At 45.3% G+C, this 18,425-nt stretch overlaps 2 protein-coding genes across 2 annotated transcripts; one reads left to right on the plus strand and one right to left on the minus strand.

Moving 5' to 3' along the window:
* Positions 1–54: 54 nt before the first annotated feature.
* LOC144630592 (uncharacterized) lies at positions 55–2,267 on the plus strand. The gene has a single exon (XM_078488965.1). The coding sequence runs from the start codon at positions 65–67 to the stop codon at positions 1,319–1,321; it is 1,257 nt and encodes a 418-aa protein (XP_078345091.1). The 5' UTR covers positions 55–64; the 3' UTR covers positions 1,322–2,267.
* Positions 2,268–2,353: 86 nt separating this feature from the next.
* On the minus strand, positions 2,354–7,198 carry LOC144630564 (alpha-glucosidase 2-like). The gene is made up of 4 exons (XM_078488929.1): positions 5,613–7,198; positions 4,224–4,912; positions 3,262–3,618; positions 2,354–2,940 (listed from the first exon to the last, which is right to left on the minus strand). Exons 1-4 carry the CDS (start codon positions 7,139–7,141, stop codon positions 2,438–2,440), a joined length of 3,078 nt encoding a protein of 1,025 aa, XP_078345055.1. The 5' UTR covers positions 7,142–7,198; the 3' UTR covers positions 2,354–2,437.
* Between the last annotated feature and the right edge of the window lie 11,227 nt (positions 7,199–18,425).

Here is an 18,425-nt window from a genome sequence, read left to right on the forward strand (position 1 = left end):
TCAGAATCTAGAAATCGTCGTGGACTTTTAATGACACATACACGACGTGGTAGATGAAAACATCATGGCGGGCGTTTTCCATGTTTCTAGGATCTCTTGGCAAGCAATTCACCGGCTTTATTTTTCTTCCCCACTGCTCAAGAATGCGTTTTCGTTTCATTCCTGTGCAAAGATTTACAAGCAGGTTAAATTCCTCAGAACGGCTGTCTTTCAAAGTCAACTTCAACAAGTGAGTTTATATGCTGATCATTCAACATGTGCTGAAAATGAAGATAAGCTTAATTCAAGAAACGAATTTGTACATCCAGACGAGAGGACTGTATTTGTGGGTAAGCTGAATCCTATATCAACAGAGCAATCGATCGAGGAGTACTTCTCGCAGTTTGGAGAAGTGGAACGGGTTTCTTTGAAACCAAGTAAAAAACTGAATAAAATTTGGCCTTATGCTTATGTAGAGTTCAAGGATGTTTCAAGTGTGGAGAAAGTTTTAGCTCAAGATCACCAAATCCACATGAGAAGTGTGAGAGTTGCCCATGCACAGCAAAATGACAGACTGCGTTTAACAAAGATATGTGTTCGTAACATCCCGATAGAGTTGGATGAGTTGCACCTAAAAGAACATTTTTCACAGTTTGGAGAAATTATTGGTGTGGAATTTGCCCATAACAATCCAAAAGTAGTAAAAGAAAGATACTGTTTTGTGGAGTTCACAACACCAAGTGCAGTTGTCAGCGCTTTGGAGTCACCTACGCAAAAAATTGGTCAAAGCTTTGTTGAGGTCAAGAAATTTACTGCAAGACCCAAAAGAACCTACATTAAAGGAAGAGCTATCATAGAAGTGGTCCCAGAGGGACTTAAAGTGGAACACTTAAGAGATTACTTCAAACAATTTGGAAGATTAGCATTTGTAGACTTGATATTTCACCGCAGTCATTACAGAAGCAGGGATATTGCTTTTATTGGTTTCTTTGACGACGAACCTGTAGAGACAATAGCAGGGGAGATTGGATGTCATACTATAAAAGGGAAAGAGGTTATAGTAAAGCGAGCAATTTCTGACAAAGGAAACAAAGATCGCAAAGTCAAAATCTTTGTTGATAGAATTCCAGGCATGGTAACAGAGAATGATGTGAGATGGTATTTTGAAGCATTTGGTGATATAATGAAAATGCACATGAAAAGATGGGGAGGCAAGGAAAACTTGCAAAGCGCAATACTGACTTTCAGTGACATCGCGGAAGTTGATGGAATTATGGCCAGACCTAAGCATTCTATTGACGGTCAACAGTTAATTGTCAAAAGAATTGGATGGAGTGCATAAGTTGAACACACGATCAAGAGTTGCTGTGGACTCAATTTCCAGTTCCAGTTTGTTTGTTTGGTATTTTCTAAGGGTCCAATTATATGGCAAATTTCAGCCCGGTTTGCCGGGCTGGAATTTTGTTGCTATTACATGGAGAATTTCAGCCCGGGCTGAACACTTTTAAATGCCATTTTCTTTAGTTGAAAACCACCACTGCGCATCCGCAAGCTCACTTACACGCGATTACATGAGGTTTTTCAGCCTGTTTGCCTGGGCTGAGATTTCCAGCCCAGATTCAAAAACCGGGCTGGAAATTTCAGCCCGGGCTGTAATTCGGCCCGGGATGAAACTTTCTCCATGTACATAATCGCAGACGCGTTTTTAAGAAGATTTGTTTTGGAGCCCGGGCTGAAATTCGGCATGTAATCAAGCCCTAAAACTAGGAACACTGGAACGCCCCAGAACCCCATGGAACATCACAGAACACCCTGAAATACTGGAATTTTATCGAAATTATTTTAGAAATTTGACAGTATTTTAACGGCATATACTAAAACCCGAAACAAAATGGAGCAATACCACCATTCGAAATGAAACACTTTGATTTGCTTGCGGTTAGTTTCACTCCAGTCTGCTTGCCGTTAGCTTTTACTCGGGTTTGTTTATGGTTAGCTTTTATGTGTTGGTTAGGTTTCATTTTGTTTTGGTGGTTTAGTTGTTGTTGAGTTTTGCCGAAATAGACGAAACAAGACAAAACCTATCCAACAAATAAAAGCTAAATGCAAGCAAACCTGAGTAAAAGCTAACCTTGTTTCGGTGGTTTTGCTTTGTTTCCTTTCAGATACTCCAGCTCTGCAGGAGGAAAATATCTTACCAAGAAACCCATAGCAGAGTGATTGGGTTAAGTGCTTGAAACTTTCAACTGTAAACAGTTGATAGCTTCAAGCTATCAGCTTCAGAATCATTCCCACTGCATGAAGTTCAAACGTTTTATTTTTTATCAGGCTATAGTCGAAAGCCCCTGCAATATTTCAACAAATTTACTTTAACAAAAAGCATTTGTAAGAAAGAGGTACTCCTTACAGATTAAAAATTTCACAAAAAGATTGTTCTAGACATTCCCAACTTCTGGTTTTATCCGCTACAGTGACAGGCACTTCCGCTTTTCTCACCTGCAATGATGGAGACTTCCGGTTGCATGTTACAATGACAGAAATTTTCGATCAAAATCTTCCGGTTTTCTATTTTCAATGTTACATTCTTATAGTTATGGAATTTCGTTTTATCTACTACCATTGAGTTGGCCCTTTTGGTAAAATACTGCACTTCAGTGCGTCGACCAGCTGGTCTCGAAAAACAAACGTCTATTGTGATGTCATTTGAGGTGTCGAAGATCTTAATGAAGGTTGTCTTCAGATACTTGTTGTAGTAATAAGCCCCAGGCTCATCTTTGTGCTCGGCCAGAGCTTGAGCAGCCTGCTCATCTGTGTCTGCATGTTTCTGCGGCAGTTGTTTGCCGGCTGCTGTGACTTTGCTCGGACTGATTGTTCCCGGCATGCTCAAGTAGTTAAACGTCTCAGGTGGTTTGAATTTGTCGTGCAGACGTTTGATGCGAATCCGCTGACCTCCAGCAATGCCTGGTGTTCAGAAATAAAACGAATGGCCTGTTAGACCAAAAACTTCGACTGCAAGAGCATTTTTTCACACTGCAGCTTATTATTGTCAAACCACGCGAATTTATCAGCACTTGTACTTCACTTGTACTTTACCTTGTCACCATGGCGATATGATGACATGTAACCTAGCAACCATCCTTACAAAAGTCTCTGGTACCGTCAATATTGCCATGTGCAGAATTTTGCAACAGATTGACTCCCCTTTCCCCCTCCCCCCCCCCCCCACACACACACCCGGGAGCCCTTTACTTGAATCACGTGGGATTTTTAACATGACCTCACCTTTGTGACTGATTTCAGTCAGTCGGTACTCGCCAGCGGTCTCTGCTTTGTTAGTAACACCATCGTCATCCAGATACAACTTGTAGCTGCTGTTACGGCCTGGGTAGATACTGAAAGTGATGGGGTTCATCTTGCCGTGAGCGTTAAGCTCACCGATGTACTGCTCCAGCTCACGCTTGGGTATAATGGCGCCTTCCCGGATGTAAATGGCGCAGTTGTCTCTCCCGGGGTCGTTCCAAGGAGCATAAAAATCGAACTCTACCCCTCCCTGGACAGGATCTTGAAGAGGGCGTTTGTCATCTGTGAAACAGTACCATTGGCTTCCAGAGGGGAGGTATACGGCGCGATTTGTTTGTCCTGGTACAAAAATGACAAGGGTCAGTTTTGTTGGGCATCAGTATATAAATAGGGTCTGGATACGTAATTCAAATTTCTAACGGGAGTTTTACCACTCTATTGGTTTATATAGTTAGCGAAAAGCGTTCGCGGAAATATTTAACGTTAGACTTTTCACCACTGGAAGATTATGGATTTGACGGTTGACGTCACACAACAGCGTCTTCGATAAAGCAGTGCTAGAAATTTGAAAACCACGACGAAAAATGCAAAAATTAATTCTGCAAATTGTTAGATGATAGCAAAAAAAGAAACACACAAAAAAAGTTTCGAGGAGAGGTCACTTGATGTTTAAAGATTATCTTCAGGAAAAAAAAATACAGCAACAGCGGAGTAATTGGTCACTGTTTTGTGGAAAATGCCATGCATTTTGTGTTTTTAGAGCGCTGGAAATATTTTCAATAAATATAAAACAATTATTGCATTCGGCTTTCGTACGATATGAAGATTCGGCTTCGGCAGATAACACCCTCCTCGAACTGCACTATTCTTCATATTATACTCAGCCTCATCCTGTAATTGCTAATTATTTGAGGTATAAAAGTGGTGAAAAAAGACAAACAAACCTGGATTGACAATGGGTGCCACCAAGATGTCTTTTCCCAGGAAGAACTGATCATCAAGGCGGTTAGCAGTGTAGCCATTGTAATCCCAGCCGTGATCGTCATCTGCATACGGATCATTATTGAATTCTCCTGGTTTGATCTCGTCCATGAAGAGAGGCCTGCAGATTGGCTTGCCTGTCAGTGTATTCTCATACATGGCATCGTAGATGTACTGGATCAGGCGGTACCGCATCTCGATGTACTTGCGGCAGATGGTAGGCAAGGGTTCTTCATAGCGGTACGGCTCCTGGTACGGCTTGTAGTAGTTATCATAATGGTTGCGGAACCACGGCAGGAAGGCTCCCATGATGGTCCAACGAGCGAGCAACTCTGGATCGACGATCTGGCCCTGCCATGCTGCACAGAAGCCGCCAATGTCGCACCCGGAGACAGGCTGAGCGGAAAGGCCAATACCCAGGATCAGTGGGATATTCATCTGCACAAATTCCCAGTTAGACGTACTGTCGCCTGTCCACAAGCCAGCATAGCGATGGACGCCAACGAAGCCACCACGAGCGATGATAAAGTGACGTTTGGTTGGTCTGAGGCGCTGCAGTCCCTGATAGGTAGCTTTACACAGGTTGTAGTTGAACAAACAGCGGATCTTGGCAAATGGCTTTTTATCATTATGAGTGCTCACTTCAGAATACCTAATAACAAAAAGTAAATTGTGAAATTTATTGAAATCGCACACTCGAGTCAATTTGTCCCTTTGACTTGTCCCTTCATGTGAACACTGCGGGGGAAATGGTGCAGGATCAAGCCGCACTCCCAAAACTTTGGAGTTGTTACGAGTGACCTTAAGGGGGCTTTGTTTATCAAATTTTGAACAGCCAAGTTTAATATTTGTGTCACAGGAAACCTAAAAATAATAATCCATTTTTATATAAAATTGTTATAATAGAGCACTGAAACTGTTAACGAGCGTGTTTGGCTGCGAATGGCTCGGATGGAAATGAATTGCAACTTGAAAAAATAAGGCTCAATTTTTCAAGTTGTTTCCGCGCGTCTTCAAAAAAAAATTGATCATCAATTTTTTGTAGTCGTAGATTGATTACTATCCGCAAATTTAGGTTCCACAATATCTTCCTTTGGGTGTTCAAAGATAATGTTTTTCATGGGTTCAGTTGCCTACCACTAATTTTAGAACAGTTTAGACCAGAAATCTGCAAAATCCCCGTGAAGTAGCAAGTGACAGACCGTTTAAACGAAAATTTCCGTTTGGCTTTCTAAAGCACATCATTTAAATACATACTCACTCAAATAAGTGAGTTTGGAAATGTTATTACATAAATAAAAAATAGACCAGGCATTTAACAAGAACATTAAGAGGTTAAGAAAGGAACAAACCTGGTCTCTTCATTGTCACTGAGCATCAAATCCATGGGAAATGACAGCAGGTCACAGTCAGGCTGATGAACACTGGCTTTCATCGCTGGGGTGGTCATGTCTTGCCAGACGAAATCCACACCCCAGTCCAACAGGTCGCGGTACTGCTCGCCCCACCATTTTTGTGCGTCGTGCCGCCCTAGATCAGGGTAGTGTCCCCACGTGAGATGGCCACGCCCATAGTTGACATTACCAATGAACGGATCATGGGTTCCACTGCCGTCTTCTCTGGTGTTCATTACAAAGACGCCACTTGCTTTACCGGTGTCCAGTGCTTTGTATGGACTGTACTCGCCATTTTCATCTGTATTACTGCTGATGATTGGCGTAATGTTGGTGCTACACTTGAATCCCCAGTCGTGCAAGGCATCAAACATCGCTTTAGGATTAGGAAACTTGGTCTTGCTGTGCGTGAACGTGCGGTAGTTGTCCTGCAGATCGACATCTACGTGGAGGCCATCAATCGGAATCTTCCACTGCCGATACTTGAGCCCCACCTCCATCAACTTCCACTTGGTGTTGTAGTTCGGACCGAAGCCTCCTTGGTGGTAACCGAACACGTACTTGGGCTTAAGATGAGTGCGTCCCGTCAGTTGAACGAACTCGCTGAGGACTTCAGCCACATGCCTGCCAGCAAAGAAGTAATAATCAAGCTCACCATGCAACGCTCCGAAGTAGTACTGATCTCCCTGGCGGAAGTTCATATACGTCTGCGAAGTATTGTCGAGCAAAATTCCGTAGGCGTACGAAGGTCCAGCGAACGCTCCATCGGGACTCGGATTGTGCTCGATAAGGAACGGTGAAGACTGGTACAATGGAGAGTTGGGATTCAATGGCCCCTGTACCTCCCCCTCGGGTGTCAGATCAGGTGCACTATAACCAAAGTTATCATAGTTGAAAAATGTCATGGCAGCGCCCATTTTCTCGCTTCCACCGGCGTACTGACCATAGAAATGCTGCTTTGGAACACGGCGCTTATTAAGCGTTGCGCCGGGCTTCTGTCCAAATCCAAAGTACTGAGCGTGAGTTGGTGCCATCTTGAACTGAGCGATAGCTTCGCCGCCATCATCACGTTTAACATAGACCAGGTTGTAGTCTGATGGGTCTGCGTGGATCAACTGCCCTTCACGGTAAACAGATAGCGCGTACTTCTTCAAGTTGACGCGCACTTCGATTCTGTCGGTTCGCATCTTCAGTACGCGGCCTTCTTCCTTCACTTTCAGCGCAGACGCCTCGATGCGTTTAGTCTCCGTGGCAGGGGAGCGGCTCTTGACATACGGCGCGTTCGGGTCAGGATTGAACCGCACTCGAAACATTGTGTGGGATAAGAAGTAGATGAAAATTTTGAGGCCGCCGTCAAGATGGAGGGTGAATTTATCCACAATACCTTCTTGTTCTCGAGTCCATTTTATTACCTCGCCCAGACTGATCCAGTTTACTCGAGACTCAGGTGTGAATTTATCCGGAGGAACATAGCGATAACCAGCCATCTTTAATCAGCAACATCAATGAAAATGCACCGCTCTATAAAGATACAACAGATACACAAAAACCTTAAAATTCTTATAGTATAGTGGCTAACAGCTATAATTGTTTACCTGGCAATTCAAGCATGAAATTTTGCAGGGTTGATGCATTTTTCCTCTGGACAACTATTTTCCCAGTCGACACACCTTGTCCATTCGTACGACTTGTAAATCGTATTTTTTGACTCGTATCAAGTGGACACTATTGGACATGATTTTAAGCCATTTTGAATAAACTGTACACTCTATACTAATAAATGAACATTTCAAGTGGCTAAAAAAATGGTATGGAAGAGTTCATTAGTTCACTCAAGGGGGGCAGCGAAAAGTTGTCGAGTCGAACGATCGTACGAATGGTCAAATTGTTTTTACTTGACAAAATTATCTGTCGACTGGGAAAATGGTTCTCATTAGAAATGTTTCGCATAAGGCCACTCCATATGCTAATGTCCACTATTAGTGGATTTAGCCAGGAGCCCATGAGCAGCGACACCCAGAAGACTAGCCTTTCTTTTTTTGTGCAGATTTTTGGTTTTTGCCTACCCTTGAGGGCCGGCATCTCCTCCGTCTCCGGCGCGGACCCCACTTTGTTGGGCAGAATATTTAATTGTCGTTATAAAAAAAACCTATCTAGCAGTTGGAAACTTATGGCGCCATCCTAGGTGGTTTGGCCAGCCAACTATTGCACAGCGGCACATTGTGCTATTAAAGACACTATTTAAACCGAGTTCCCGCACAGGTAGCCCAAGCTCCTAAAGGAGCCGTCAACATATGACATTGCGTAAGAACGTCAAAAAATAATTCAAAATAGCGGAATAGATCTAATAAAATCGACTAACAGTGAACCTAAAACTTACTGGAATCACTTTTAGACCCCTCCAAATGACATAGAAACACAAGGTATACACAGGAGTGGGAAGGTAAGTCGATTTTATTAGATCTTCTTCCCTATTTTGGATTATTTTTTTACGATCGTTATATTCCCATACACACTCTTATAATAACGTTATTACGCAATGTCATTTGTTGACGGCTCCTTTAAGAGCTTAAGCTACCTATGGTTCTTGCTAAAGTGAAGTTGAGTGAACTTAAAAAATTTCTACCCGCTTCGCCTACTCGTCAAGTTGGGGTCGAAAACCTTGATAAGGTCTATTCTCTTTGCCTTATGTTATTTTCTTATGTTACTCTACATCAGGAAACTATTATTTCAACGTTAATTGTTGGAACAATATAAACACGTAATAACTGTTGAAATATGCGTAACACGAGACAGCCCAAAGGGCCTTTGATTTAGCGAGCGAAGATTGAGACGGGAAATCGCGGCTGTGACTCGCTTTGTTTTGATTAGCACCTATCAATGTCAAGCCCCAGGGTGGGGGGTGCAGACCCAGGGGATTTTGACATTTTTTGGAAACCAGAGTCGAATTCCCCACCCCTGGGCACCTAGTGAACGTCAAATTTCACATTTCCCCTCCTACATTTCTAACCCAGGAGACCATTTTAGATGTCAAAATCCCTACCCTGGGAGAGCTTCACGATGTCAAATTCCCGTGGGTTGCCGCCCCCCCTCTACCCTGGGGCTTAACATTGATAGGTGCATTAGTACCCCGGGGGGGTACTCCCTATAATGGCCTATACGGGGAGGCTCCGCCCGAAAGGGGTACCTTTTTCAGGCTTTAGGTATACAAAAGGGTAGGGATTTCACGAGTTTAAGTATATGAAAGGGTATGGAAATCTGTCATTTGACTATTTCAAAGGGCCTTTAATTAAAATATTTCGAACAGACGCACTTTATGGCTGTATTATTTTCATTTATTACGCGTTACATAAAAATGACAAGAAAACGTCCTATTTTAAGTCCACGCCATACTCTTAGGTATATGAAAGGGGTACCTTTTTTCAGATAAAGGTATACGAAAGGGGTACAATTTCTGTCAAAATTGGTATATAAAAGGGTAAGGGGTTAGAACTTGGGGCGGAGCCTCCCCGTATAAAACTTTTTTGAGTACCCCCCCCCCCGGGATTAGTACGGCCTGGCTGGTTTCATAAACGGATGGGTGGGTATTGCCTCCTACGCAGACATTCTTTTTTTACGTGACGAGCCAAAAGAATATCTGCGTAGGAGGCTTTAGGGCGTATGGTAATGAGTTTACGATGAAAGTTGTTGTTTCGACGAAAGTCGACCAAGGAAGAGAGCACGACTGTCTAACAAGCTGGCGGCCCATGTGACGATGCACATATTCGTAACACGAGACAGCCCAAAGGGCCTTTGATTTAGCGAGCGAAGATTGAGATGGAAAATCGCGGCCGTGACTCGCTTTGTGTTGATTAGTACGGCCTCGTTGGTTCCATTAACGTTTGGGTGGGTATAGCGTCCTACGCAGACATTCTTTTTTACGTGACAGGTCAAAAATAATGACTGTGTAGGAGGCTTTAGGGCGTATGGTAATAAGTTTACGATGAAAGTTGTTGTTTCGACGAAAGTCATGCAACCGAGGAAGAGAGTGCGAATGTCTAACTTGCTTGCGGTCCGTGTGACGATATGTTGTGCATTTGAATCAGGACCAGGCAGTGGTTGTACATCGCCGCTAAGAGAAATCATGGATTGCCAACTCCATGAATAACCCTGCATTCCTGCATATTGATGCACCTGTTGCAAATTGCATGCATGGCTGTTTTTGTGCATAAATGAAAAGAATGAATTGTCTTCAATTTTTAGAGGTCGTAGATGGAAATCGGCTGTTCCTTGGCCATGTTGAGTCGTTTCTTGTAGAAAAGTTGATATTTTAGACCAAGTTTGTTTTTGGATGCAGTAGGAAAGCCGAACTTCGATGGCAAGCAACCTTCGAAACAAAACGAAGACGATGAGAGCAATAGCGTGGCCATAATGAGCATTCATTGATATTCCCGGACCCGGCGGCATATGTAGGTCTAGTTTGTTGTTGGTTCGCGTCCTTGCTCCGAGAGTTTTTTCTCCGGGTTCTACGTTTTTCCTTCATCCGCAAAAACCAACACTGCTAAATTCCGATTCGATCGGGAATCTGAGGGCCACAGATTTGTCAGTCACTCGCAAGATTGTCAGTCACAGATTTGTCAGTCACTCGCGGCCCTGTCGGCCCTTGTTAAACAAATTTGATTTGTTTGTTTATTTATATACTAGCAATAAAAATACACCGTTCTGTAACGATAGATACGGTATAGGTGCACATAGACCCCAAAATTCTTTCTTAGGTTTCTGTTCATTTAACAGGGTCTTGTGAGAAAATTCTCAGGGGCGGTGGGTCGGGTATGTTATTAGAAATAGCTCTCCGCCTTATCGTATTAAACGATTGGAAAAATATTCCTTGAAGTTCTATGTACCGTATATACAAACACAAAGTACAAATGCGTATACTAAGCGTATTAACCCCGTAAATCTACGCCTATTCGAAGCATTTTATATAAGAAAATACAAACCTACCTTCAACTCCTGATAGAAATGCAGCAATGCAAAATCGCGAACCTGTTGTTTTAATGACTATTCTAGCATATCTAAAGAGTCCCTTTGAACAATGATAATCGCTCATTAGACCATTTTATTCGTTTCGTATTCTCGAATTCCCCACCCCTGGGCACCTAGTGAATGTCAAATTTCACATTTCCCCTCCTACATTTCTAACCCAGGAGACCATTTTAGATGTCAAAATCCCTACCCTGGGAGAGCTTCACGATGTCAAATTCCCGTGGGTTGCCGCCCCCCTCTACCCTGGGGCTTAACATTGATAGGTGCATTAGTACGGCCTGGCTGGTTTCATAAACGGATGGGTGGGTATTGCCTCCTACGCAGACATTCTTTTTTTACGTGACGAGCCAAAAGAATATCTGCGTAGGAGGCTTTAGGGCGTATGGTAATGAGTTTACGATGAAAGTTGTTGTTTCGACGAAAGTCGACCAAGGAAGAGAGCACGACTGTCTAACAAGCTGGCGGCCCATGTGACGATGCACATATTCGTAACACGAGACAGCCCAAAGGGCCTTTGATTTAGCGAGCGAAGATTGAGATGGAAAATCGCGGCCGTGACTCGCTTTGTGTTGATTAGTACGGCCTCGTTGGTTCCATTAACGTTTGGGTGGGTATAGCGTCCTACGCAGACATTCTTTTTTACGTGACAGGTCAAAAATAATGACTGTGTAGGAGGCTTTAGGGCGTATGGTAATAAGTTTACGATGAAAGTTGTTGTTTCGACGAAAGTCATGCAACCGAGGAAGAGAGTGCGAATGTCTAACTTGCTTGCGGTCCGTGTGACGATATGTTGTGCATTTGAATCAGGACCAGGCAGTGGTTGTACATCGCCGCTAAGAGAAATCATGGATTGCCAACTCCATGAATAACCCTGCATTCCTGCATATTGATGCACCCGTTGCAAATTGCATGCATGGCTGTTTTTGTGCATAAATGAAAAGAATGAATTGTCTTCAATTTTTAGAGGTCGTAGATGGAAATCGGCTGTTCCTTGGCCATGTTGAGTCGTTTCTTGTAGAAAAGTTGATATTTTAGACCAAGTTTGTTTTTGGATGCAGTAGGAAAGCCGAACTTCGATGGCAAGCAACCTTCGAAACAAAACGAAGACGATGAGAGCAATAGCGTGACCAATCAATCATTCATTGATATTCCCGGACCCGGCGGCATATGTAGGTCTAGTTTGTTGTTGGTTCGCGTCCTTGCTCCGAGGGTTTTTTTTTTCCGGGTTCTACGTTTTTCCTTCATCCGCAAAAACCAACACTGCTAAATTCCGATTCGATCGGGAATCTGAGGGCCACAGATTTGTTAGTCACTCGCAAGACCGTCAGTCACAGATTTGTCAGTCACTCGCGACCCTGTCGGCCCTCGTTAAACAAATTTGAATTGTTTGTTTATTTATATACTAGCAATAAAAATACACCGTTCTGTAACGATAGATACGGTATAGGTGCACATAGACCCCAAAATTCTTTCTTAGGTTTGTGTTCGTTTAACAGGGTCTTGTGAGAAAATTCTCAGGGGCGGTGGGTCGGGAATGTTATTAGAAATAGCTCTCCGCCTCATCGTATCAAACGATTGGAAAAAATATTCCTTGAAGTTCTATGTACCGTATATACAAACACAAAGTACAAATGCGTATACTAAGCGTATTAACCCCGTAAATCTACGCCTATTCGAAGCATTTTATATAAGAAAATACAAACCTACCTTCAACTCCTGATAGAAAGGCAGCAAAATCGCCAACCAGTTGTTTTAATGACTATTCTAGCATATCTAAAGAGTCCCTTTGTACAATGTTAATCGCTCATTAGACCATTTTATTCGTTTCGTATTCTCTTTTGTTCCTTGTTATTCTCATGTATTTTACATCTTTCCCGCATTCTTACGCTATTCACGCATTTTTAGAGCTTGTTTAAGCCTGGTTTTCACTAGCAACGCAAGCACAAGCGCGATCACGCAAAAAGGACAAATTTTGATACTTATGCTTGTACTTGCCGTTAGAACAAGCACAAGCATCCAAATGCAATGCGCTCGTGCTTTGGCTTGAGTCGAAGCCGTTTTCACGGAGAAAAAAGAGCTGTTATCCTTGCGCTTGTGCTTGCGTCGCTAGTGAAAACCAGGCTTTAAGGCCCCATTTTAACTTTTATATTGTTATCTGTCTAAACACAAAGTTTCAGACACAAAATGATTTCTATAGCCGTCAAATGAATTATAAAATTTAACTCATCACTAAAATGCAATGACCCAAAACAAGCTCTACATTAGGAGCCCTTTACAATAGGCCTTATAACGGTTTTCGACGCCATCTTGACGAGTAGGCAAAGCGGGTAGAAATTACAGTATCCGACGGCAAATATCTTTTACAAAAATTGAAATCTGAACAACTTAGGAATTGAAAAGTTAAGATACTAGGCAAAAGTTTTTATTTAAAAGATTTGAAGGATCTAGCTGGGCTAGAAAGCGTTCATTTCCTTTTTTCATTTTCCATACATTTGTCTATTTTTTCCGCAAATTGACGCGGTTGGCGGGAAAAGTTATAGACAAATGTATGCAGAAGAACCAGGTGAACCACGAGAACCAGGTGAACCAGATGAACCAGAAGAACAACGTGAACCACGTGAACCAGGTTAACAAGGTGAACCAGGTGAACCAGAAGAACCACGTGAACCAGGTGAACCAGGTGAACCAGGGAACCACGTGAACCATGTGAACCAGGAGAACCAAGTGAACCAGGAAAATCAGGAGAACCACGTGAACCAGGTGAACCACGTGAACCAGGTGAACCACGTGAACATGGAGGAACAGGTGAACCAGGTGAACCAGGAGAACCAGGAGAACTAGGAGAACCAGGTGAACCAGGTGAGCCAGGTGAACCACGTTAACCACGTGAACCAGGAGAACCAGGGGAACCAAGTGAACCAAGTGAACCAGGTGAACCAGGTGAACAAAGTGAACCACGAGAACTAGGAGAACCAGGTGAACAAGGAGAACCAGGTGAACCACGTAAACCACGTGAATCAGGAGAACCAAGTGAACCAGGTGAACCAGGAGAACTAGGAGAACCAGGTGAACCATGTGAACCAGGAGAACCAAGTAAACCAAGGGAACCAGGAGAAGCAGGTGAACCAGATGAACCAGGAGAACCACGTGAACCAGGAGAACCAGGAGAACCACGTGAACCACGTGAACCAGGAGAACCAGGTGAACCAGATGAACCAGGAGAACCAGGTGAACCACGTTAACCAGGAGAACCAGGAGAACCACGTGAACCACGTGAAACAGGAGAACCAGTTGAACCAGGAGAACCACGTGAACCAATATAACCAGGAGAACCACGTAAACCAGGAGAACCACGTGAACCAGGAGAACCACGGGAACCACGTGAACCATGTGAACCAGGAGAACTAGAAGAACCAGGTGAGCCAGGTGAACCACGTGAACCACGAGAACCAGGGGAACCAAGTGAACCAAGTGAACCAGGTGGACCAAGTGAACCAGGAGAACTAGGAGAACCAGGTGAACAAGGGGAACCAGGTGAACCACGTGAATCAGGAGAACCAAGTGAACCAGGAGAACCAGGAGAACCAAGTAAACCAAGTAAACCAGGAGAAGCAGGTGAACCACGTGAACCTGGAGAACCAAGTGAACCAAGTGAACCAGGAGAACCAGGTGAACCAGGAGAACCAAGTGGACCAGGTGAACCAGGAGAACTAGGAGAACCAGGTGAACCAGGTGAACCAGGAGAACCAGGTGAACCAGGAGAACCAAGTGAACCACGTCAACCAAGAGAACCAGGCGAACCAGGAGAACTAGAAGAACCAGGTGAACCAGGAGAACCACGTGAACCACGTGAACCAGGAGAACAACGAAAAACAAGTGAACCAGAGGAACCAGGTGAACCAGAAGAACCAAGTAAACCAGGAGAACCGGGTAAACCAGGAGAACCAGGAGATCAAGGTGAACCAGGAGAAGCAGGAGAAAGAGGGGAAAAAGGTGAACCAGGAAAACCAGGTGAACCAGGTGAACAAGGTAAACCAGGAGAACAAGGAGAACAAGGAGAACCATGAGAATCAGGTGAACCATGTGAACCAGAAGAACAAGGTGAACCAGGAGAACCAACAGAACATGGAGAACCAAGAGAACCAGGAGAACCAGTGGAACCAGCAGAACCAGGGGTGAAATAGGAGAACCAGGGGAACAAGGTGAATCAGGAGAACCAGGTGAACCAGGAGAACCAGGTGAACCACGAGAACCAGGTGAACCAAGAGAACAAGGTGAACCAGAAGAACCAGCAGAACCAGGTGAACCAGGAGAACCAGGTGAACCGGGAGAACCAGAGGAACCAGGTGAACGAGGAGAACCAGGATAACCAGGAGAACAGAACATGGAGAACCAAGAGAACCAGGAGAACCAGTGGAACCAGCAGAACAAGGGGTGAAATAGGAGAACCAGGGGAACCAGGTGAATCAGGAGAACCAGGTGAACCAGGAGAACCAGGTGAACAAGGTGAACCATGAGAACCAGGTGAACCAGGAGAACCAAAAGAACAAGGAGAACAAGGTGAACCAGAAGAACCAGCAGAACCAGGTGAACCAGGAGAATCAGAGGAACCAGGTGAACCAGGAGAACCAGAAGAACCAGGAGAACCAGATGAACCAGGAGAACAAGGTGAACCAGAAGAACCAGGTGAGCCAGGAGAACCAGGTGAACCACGAGAACCAGGTGAGCCAGGAGAACCAGTAGAACCAAGTAAACCAGGTGAACCAGGAGAACCAGGTGAAAAGGGTGAACAAGGTGAACCAGGAGAACCACGAGAACCAGGAGAACAAGGAGAACCAGGTGAACCAGGTGAACTAGGAGAACCGCGTGAACCAGGAGAACAAGGAGAACCAGGAGAACCAGGAGAACCAGGTGAACCAGGAGAACCACGTGAACCAGGAGAACAAGGAGAACCAGGTGAACCAGGAGAACCAGGTGAACCAGGAGAACCACGTGAACCAGGAGAACCAGGAGAACCAGGTGAACCAGGAGAACCACGTGAACCAGGAGAACGAGGAGAACCAGGAGAACCAGGTGAACTAGGAGAACCAGGAGAACCAGGTGAACCAGGAGAACCAGGAAAACCAGGAGAACCAGGTAAATCAGGTGAACCAGGAGAACAAGGGGAACTAGGAGAACCAGGAAAACCAGGAGAGCCAGGTGAACCAGGAGAACCAGGAAAACCAGGAGAACCAGGAGAACCAGGTGAATCAGGTGAACCAGGAGAACAAGGGGAACTAGGAGAACCAGGAGAACCAGGTGAATCAGGAGAACCACGTGAACTAGGAGAACCAGGAGAACCACGTGAACCAGGAGAACCAGGACAACCAGGAGAACCAGGAGAACCAGGTGAACCACGTGAACAAGGACAACCAGGAGAACCAGGAGAACCAGGTGAACCACGTGAACAAGGAGAACGAGGAGAAGCAGGTGAACCAGGAGAACCAGGTTAACCAGGAGAACAAGGAGAACCAGGTGAACGAGGTGAACCAGGAGAACCAGGAGAACCAGGTGAACCAGGAGAACCAGGGGAACCAGGAGAACCAGTTGAACCAGGAGACCGAAGGGAAAAGGTGAACCGAGAGACCCAGGAGAACCAGGAGAGCCAGAAGAACCAGGAAATCCAGGAGAACAAGGAAACACCAGGAGAACCAGGTGAACCAGGAGAACAAAGTGAACCAGGAGAGCCAGGAGAACCAGATGAACAAGGTGAACCAGCAGAACCAGGGGAACCAGGTGAACCAGGTTAACCACAAGAACCAGGTGAACAAGGTGAACCAGGAGAACCACGTGAACTAGGAGAACCAGAAGAACCAGGTGAACCACGAGAAGCAGGTAAACCAGGAGAACGAGTGAACTAGGAGAACCAGGAGAAGCAGGTGAACCAGGAGAACAAGGTGAACCAGGAGAACCAGGTGAATCAGGAGAACCACGTGAACTAGGAGAACCAGGAGAACCAGGTGAACAAGGAGAACCAGGGGAACCAGGAGAACCAGGTGAACCAGAAGAACCAGGTGAGCCAGGAGAAGTAGGTGAACCAGGTGAACCAGGAGAAGCAGGAGAACCAGGGGAACCAGGTGAACCAGGAGAACAAGGGGAACCAGGTGAACCAGGAGAACCAAGTGAATCAGGAGAACCAGGTGAACTAGGAGAACCAGGAGAACCAGGTGAACCAGGAGAACAAGGAGAACCAGGTGCACCAGGTGAACCAGGAGAACCAGGAGAACCAGGGGAACCAGGAAAACCAGGTGAACCAGGAGAACAAGGGAACCCAGGAGAACCAGGTGAACCAGGAGAACAAGGGGAACCAGGTGAACCAGGAGAACCACGTGAACTAGGAGAACAAGGGGAACAAGGTGAATCAGGAGAACCACTTGAACTAGGAGAACCAGGTGAACCAGGAGAACAAGAAGAACCAGGTGAACCAGGAGAACCAGGAGAACCAGGTGAACCAGGAGAACCAAGTGAACCAGGTGGACCAAGTGAACCAGGAGAACTAGGAGAACCAGGATAACCAGGAGAAAAGAACATGGAGAACCAAGAGAACCAGGAGAACCAGTGGAACCAGCAGAACAAGGGGTGAAATAGGAGAACCAGGGGAACCAGGTGAATCAGGAGAACCAGGTGAACCAGGAGAACCAGGTGAACAAGGTGAACCATGAGAACCAGGTGAACAAGGAGAAACAAAAGAACCAGGAGAACAAGGTGAACCAGAAGAACCAGCAGAACCAGGTGAACCAGGAGAACCAGGTGAACCAGGAGAATCAGAGGAACCAGGTGAACCAGGAGAACCAGAAGAACCAGGAGAACCAGATGAACCAGGAGAACAAGGTGAACCAGAAGAACCAGGTGAGCCAGGAGAACCAGGTGAACCACGAGAACCAGGTGAGCCAGGAGAACCAGTAGAACCAAGTAAACCAGGTGAACCAGGAGAACCAGGTGAAAAGGGTGAACAAGGTGAACCAGGAGAACCACGAGAACCAGGAGAACAAGGAGAACCAGGTGAACCAGGTGAACTAGGAGAACCACGTGAACCAGGAGAACAAGGAGAACCAGGAGAACCAGGAGAACCAGGTGAACCAGGAGAACCACGTGAACCAGGAGAACAAGGAGAACCAGGTGAACCAGGAGAACCAGGTGAACCAGGAGAACCACGTGAACCAGGAGAACCAGGAGAACCAGGTGAACCAGGAGAACCACGTGAACCAGGAGAACGAGGAGAACCAGGAGAACCAGGTGAACTAGGAGAACCAGGAGAACCAGGTGAACCAGGAGAACCAGGAAAACCAGGAGAACCAGGTAAATCAGGTGAACCAGGAGAACAAGGGGAACTAGGAGAACCAGGAAAACCAGGAGAGACAGGTGAACCAGGAGAACCAGGAAAACCAGGAGAACCAGGAGAACCAGGTGAATCAGGTGAACCAGGAGAACAAGGGGAACTAGGAGAACCAGGAGAACCAGGTGAATCAGGAGAACCACGTGAACTAGGAGAACCAGGAGAACCACGTGAACCAGGAGAACCAGGACAACCAGGAGAACCAGGAGAACCAGGTGAACCACGTGAACAAGGACAACCAGGAGAACCAGGTGAACCAGGAGAAACAAAAGAACAAGGAGAACAAGGTGAACCAGAAGAACCAGCAGAACCAGGTGAACCAGGAGAACCAGGTGAACCAGGAGAATCAGAGGAACCAGGTGAACCAGGAG

This window comes from Oculina patagonica, chromosome 11 (genome assembly GCF_052425735.1).
Source record: "Oculina patagonica isolate OP01 chromosome 11, crgOcupat, whole genome shotgun sequence".
NCBI lineage: Eukaryota > Metazoa > Cnidaria > Anthozoa > Scleractinia > Oculinidae > Oculina > Oculina patagonica.

Coding starts and splice junctions, on each gene's coding strand:
- LOC144630592 (XM_078488965.1), top strand. CDS start 65: ATGGCGGGCGTTTTCCATGTTTCTAGGATCTCTTGGCAAGCAATTCAC.
- LOC144630564 (XM_078488929.1), bottom strand. CDS start 7,141: ATGGCTGGTTATCGCTATGTTCCTCCGGATAAATTCACACCTGAGTCT. Junction 3,619..4,223: donor GGCACCCATTGTCAATCCAG/GTTTGTTTGTCT, acceptor TTTTTGTACCAG/GACAAACAAATCGCGCCGTA. Junction 2,941..3,261: donor GACTGAAATCAGTCACAAAG/GTGAGGTCATGT, acceptor TCTGAACACCAG/GCATTGCTGGAGGTCAGCGG.